Source organism: Malus sylvestris, chromosome 15 (genome assembly GCF_916048215.2).
Source record: "Malus sylvestris chromosome 15, drMalSylv7.2, whole genome shotgun sequence".
NCBI classification, from domain to species: domain Eukaryota; kingdom Viridiplantae; phylum Streptophyta; class Magnoliopsida; order Rosales; family Rosaceae; genus Malus; species Malus sylvestris.
The window spans coordinates 50,024,420-50,029,761 of NC_062274.1; the positions used below are offsets into that span (position 1 = coordinate 50,024,420).

The 5,342-nt window shown below is 41.0% G+C and overlaps 1 protein-coding gene across 1 annotated transcript; it reads right to left on the reverse strand.

The window, feature by feature from the left end:
- Positions 1–2,173: 2,173 nt before the first annotated feature.
- On the reverse strand, positions 2,174–5,042 carry LOC126604630 (patellin-3-like). The gene is made up of 4 exons (XM_050271920.1): positions 3,540–5,042; positions 3,247–3,371; positions 2,970–3,120; positions 2,174–2,709 (listed from the first exon to the last, which is right to left on the reverse strand). The coding sequence occupies exons 1-4, from the start codon at positions 4,818–4,820 to the stop codon at positions 2,449–2,451; spliced, it is 1,818 nt and encodes a 605-aa protein (XP_050127877.1). The 5' UTR covers positions 4,821–5,042; the 3' UTR covers positions 2,174–2,448.
- Between the last annotated feature and the right edge of the window lie 300 nt (positions 5,043–5,342).

Below are 5,342 nucleotides of genomic sequence, written 5' to 3' on the forward strand. Positions count from 1 at the left end.
CATATATGTTGCAAATCTAACGTTTAATTTACATTCTAAAGTTAACTCTATACTATTTCTTTATGCAAAATTACCAATCTACCTTCTAATGTGTATCACATGCAAGTAATATGACTTAAATTAATGGAAAATTTAATATAGTAGGCTAGTAGCTTCAAAATAATATTAGGGATGTAATGACAGTTTTTATAATTTAAGGACTTTTTTTTTTGAAAAAAAAATTGAAAATCTAAATTATACTAATACAATGACTAAATTACCAGTTTACCGTTCAGAGTAATAAAGGAACATGACTCTAGTGAACAATTGTTGACGAACAAAATGGTCCAACTCGCTCCTTCCAATAAATTCGAATTGTTTGGTGCCGTGATGTTTTTGTTTACCCCCAAAGCGCTGCCAATGGATCAAGAAAGTGGTCCCAACTTCTAATCACTTTTCTTAGGTCTGGTTTGATACTGAGCTGATTTTGAAAAAAACTGGTATAAAAAAAAAACTGGAAGCTATTTTTATGTTTGGTAAACATTCAGCTTCAGCTTTTTTTTCACAGTTTTGGGTGAAAAAAACCAAAAACAAGAAGCTACAAAACCTAGCTTTGAAAAACCGGTTTTTTTTCACATCTGTTTTACATAAAAGTTTATCAAACACTATAATTCTACTTTTTTTTTTCAAAAGCACTTTTACAAAAAAGTTTACCAAACACTCTGCTGCTTTATTTCACAGTTGCTTATTCTCACAGCACAAAGCAGCTTTTTTTCAAAGCACAGCAATACCAAACCAGCCCTTATTGCTAAGGTGACTCTTTAACACTGATCGTTATTGACTTTCTGTCGCTTCATAGTTTAATATCAATTTTCGTATTAACATTATAAAATATTGTGTAAAAAAATGAAGAGTTCAAAGAAAGTCTCACTTTTCAATAGAGTTCTCACTTTTCGATGTTTCTTATTCGTAATTAGCCAAACAAGCCATTACTGGTATTCAATAGAGTTCTCAAAGCAAGACATTAAAACTTTCAAATTATATTCGTTGTTCACAAAACTTCCAAATTATATTTCTGTTTCTTTCAGGTCCGTCTAATCCATTAGGCTACGCATGGTATGCGGGAAATGAGATTGGGCATGAATCAAAACATTATCATTCCCATGTTTGGTAAGTCCAGGTTTGGGAAATGATTTCCTTGTCATGAAAATGCAGGGGGAAAAGTGAATCTCTCCACTGGCATTCACTTTCCTTCCTCGTAGGTAACCAAAAAATGCCATTTTTATGACAAATATGCCTTCATTAATATTTGAAAATGGACACAGTTTTGATTCCTGTAAGGGATAGGTACTCATTCCCGACCGCTTTCAGTTAGGGTCCATTGTTGAGTGATCCCTTGCTATTTGATTCGAAAAAGCACTCTGGAAACTTCCTCTCTCCCAGCAAGCAAGGCGAGATCACCACTTCTCTCAGCAAAGAACTTCCTTAAACTCTTCCTTATCCAGATTCCAAAGTTTTTATTTATTCTTGACTTTTAAGTGAAGGGAAAGTTAGATCATTAAGAAGAGTTTGTTCTTGAGCACAAGCACTAAGAATCCCACTCCTCATTAATATTTGAAAGTGACCATTCTATCCAAAAAATTCGTATTTTCTACATAATTTCTCATCGTTACCAAACTAAGAAAAGGACTTGCGCGAAAAAATATTTGTCAAAAAAATTATCCCTTATCTTAATCCACATATAAAAGCGACAGTGAAATGGATCAGAACAAAACTGATAAAAAATAAAGGGTTTTCTATTCAAAATGATCTCTGAAATTAGCATAACTTCTCACTTTGATCCTCGAGATTTAAAATATAATAGTCGTGATCCCTAAAATTGTTGGTCCTTCTATGATAAATTCCTTTAAATTGAAAGTATTTTTATCAAATCGATCCCTCCATTTAAACTGGTAATTTCTTAAATTTAACAGAATTTTTTTTTTCAGAAGAACCAAAATAATCGATGGTAGACAATTTCAGAAACTATTTCTATCGGTTTTAAATCTTAGTGACCAAAATGAAGAGTTATAACAATTTATTTCCATTTATAGCTAAAATGCCAAAAGAAAGGAGGGAGGGGGCCAAATTTACAGAGACTTTATGAATTTACAGGCAGAAGAATAATCTGTTCCCATGTCCATATGTACCAACATCACATAACACAACATAGTATATACTGTGTCAAATGTTTCCCCCATCACAGCACATCATCTTCCACTATTGTTTACAATCCAAATCCAAAATTACCACAAACCCCATTCACTAAAACAAATATGAATCAAAATTAAAAATATAAATACCTTCAGGCACATACATTGCAGGAACAAAAATAAATATCAACCAGAAGAAGATGAAGAAAAAAATAAATATCAACCAGGAGAGAGCTTGAGTTGAAATGTTTGAATGTTTTGTTTATTTGTTGAAGAATCAGATTTCAGAGGAGGGCTTGGTCTTGGACCTGTAGAGGAGCTTCTTCTTCTTCGAGCTTTGGTTATCGATGGTCAGCACAACCTTCCCCGCCTCGCCAATCTTGTACGTGTTTGTGATCACCGGCTCATCCGCTGCCCCGACCTTCCTTGCCTTATGTAAGATTATGGTGTAGCCGTCCTCCGCGCTTGGCACGAATTCAGCTCCATAGGTTACTTCCCATCCCACCACTCTCACTTCCCACACCAAAACCTCCCCAGACTGCATCAATTCACAAAAACTCACACTTACTAAAAATTTACATGCAATTACAAAACAATAACAATAATTACTGAGGGCACGCTGCGCAACAGAAAGGTTGCTCCTTTGTGACCGAAATGTCATGGGTTCGTGTGTGAAAAACACTCTCTTTGCAAAGCAAGAGTAAAGTTGCGCATGATAGATGTTTAAAGCGGGGGAGCCTTGTTGCCTTGAGGTCGCTGTTTTTAATAACAATTACGATTAAGAATTAGATAACATACCTCAGACACGGGGATTTCGACGGTGTGCTTGGATGCTGGCTTGACAGTAATCTCAGTGACAGTGTCAGATGTGGTGAATTCATGCTCACCCTCAACACCTTCCTTGCTTAGCCCACCATACTGAACTGGCACATGCTCTGGGCCTATATATCTGCGTAATCATGTTTCACCCTAATTAGTTTCCATATTTTTTTCTTTCAGTTGTACAAATTTAGCAACAATGATATTACTAATTAGAGACAAATAAAAGGAAAAGAAAAGGAATGAATTAAATTACTTGAAAAGGGTTTCAGCAGACTTGGAAGGACCAGCAAATACAAACTTGCTCTTGGTCCTCTGGGTCAGGAAGGGGCTGATCATCCTATTGAAGGCAAGATACCACCATGGCACATTGATGAACACCTTCACCAAATCAAACCCACCGATTCAAATTCAATTCACTTAATCATTAATCGAGTAAATGTTCTCTGCGTCACGTCACCAGGTGACCAGAGAAAATGCACGGTCGCTCATCTTTGGATTTGATTTACGAGGTGACGAAGAGAAGGAGTAAGTAATAAAGTAGAGTACCTGTCTGGCAACAAACTCAGGGTAGTTATCCTGAAGGAGATGAAGGGCCTGGTTGGTGACCTGGTTGTGCTCCCTCTTGAAAAGCCCAGGAGAGTTCTTGATATCATTGACCTGAACGATGGTCGATATTCCGGTCGGGTTGAAGTCGAACTTTCTGATGCTCTTCTCCAAGAACTGGATCCTCCACTTGATGAACTTGGCCCTCTTCTCTTCGTCCGTAAAAGTATTCTGATACAACTCCTTGTTCTGAAACTCCCCGAACACGTTGTAGCACACAGGGTGGCCTTCCTTGTCGACGCCATGAGTGAACACCACCTTGTCCCAGTGGCCTCCGAGATCTTCCTCCAGCAGCCCCTCGATGCCCCACTCCTTCCTCCACCGCACGCTGTTCTTGATCATGGCGAACGCCTCCTTCACCTTGAAATCCCTCGCTCTCAGGAACTTCAACAGAACCACGTCGCTCCTTTCGTCTCCCAGAAGCGGAATTCCCCATATGTACACCTCCTCCGGCGCCACAGGTGGCGCCGCGGGGACCTCTTCAGCAGCAGCAGCGGCGGGAGTAGCCTCCACCGCCACCTCGGTCTCTTTAGATGGGGCTGCTTCCGCCTCTGCAGCCGGAGCAGGGGCTACTGCGACTATGGTCTCTTCAATCGCCTCCACAGTCTTGGCGCCGTCGTCATCAACAGTCTCTGTAACTTTCTCCACCACAGTCTCCGTCACAACTACCGTCTCTTCCTCTGCTTTTGGCTTCTCCTCCTCCACTTCTTTTGGCTTTTCTTCCTCTTTGGCTTCTTCTACTGCTTCGGCTTTTGCTTCTTCCGTTTTGGGTTCCTCTTCAGCTTTGGGTGGTACTTCTTCAGTTTTCTCCTCCTCCTTCTTCTCCTCAGCCGCCGGTACAGGCTTCTCCTCCTCTTTGGCGGGCGGCGGAGCAGTGAACTCGTGCTTATTAAGGGCCTCCTGGATGAGTACTTTCAGCTCCTCAAGAGCCTTCTTCTGAGGCTCGGGAAGCTCGCTAACAACGTAGCTCTCTTCCTTGAAAGAAACCGACTGGGCGATGGCTTGCTGATCCTCGTCAGCCTTGGGAGCAGCCTTGTCCTCCACCTCCTCAGTCGTCGTCACAGCCGGCTTCTCTGCCTCGGCTTCCGGCTCTGGAACCGGAGCCGCTTCTTTCTCTGTCACGGACTTATCGGCAGGCGGCGCATCAGCCACCACCACAACTTCCTCGGATGGTGGTGCTTCTGGCGCAGCTGCAGCCTCAGGCTTCTGGTGTTCCTCAGCCATATCAATTAATTAATTATCTACAGTGAGAGAAAGAGAGGGTTTGAGAGAGGAGAGTGAGCGTAGGGGAGGATTAAATGACGAGGGGAAGAAGTGCGGGTGGAGGAAGTGGAAGTTGAGGGGGAGGAAGAGGAGGGGCGAGTTTGAAGAGAGTGGAGAGGAGGATGGTTGTTGATGTTGGTCGTGTTGCCTATGGGAAGAACCAGTCTGTCAGACCAGTTCGCCAGCTAGTACACCACTTTGTTTTATGGGTCCCACAATACTCCATCCTACCCCACTCCTTGTTCTAAAACTTGACCCCACCCCTTTGATTGTATTCGGAACACGACTTGATAAATCACGTATCGTTATATAAATAAAGAAAAGTTTTGTTTTTGAGTTGTTGATTTTTTAATATAAATATTTTATTATTTATATAATTACATGTTATATACTACTTGTGTTTCGGACAAATTAAATCTCTTTCCTTCCCTCTCCCGTTGTTTCGTATGATATCCTGTTATTTCGTGTCCAGTGGACTTTGTC

What these genes read in the sequence shown, in the direction of transcription:
- LOC126604630 (XM_050271920.1), bottom strand. Translation starts at nt 4,820, where the DNA reads ATGGCTGAGGAACACCAGAAGCCTGAGGCTGCAGCTGCGCCAGAAGCA. An exon ending in CTGAGTTTGTTGCCAGACAG is followed by an intron (nt 3,372 to 3,539) that starts GTACTCTACTTT and finishes GATTTGGTGAAG; the next exon opens with GTGTTCATCAATGTGCCATG. An exon ending in TCTGCTGAAACCCTTTTCAA is followed by an intron (nt 3,121 to 3,246) that starts GTAATTTAATTC and finishes ATGATTACGCAG; the next exon opens with ATATATAGGCCCAGAGCATG.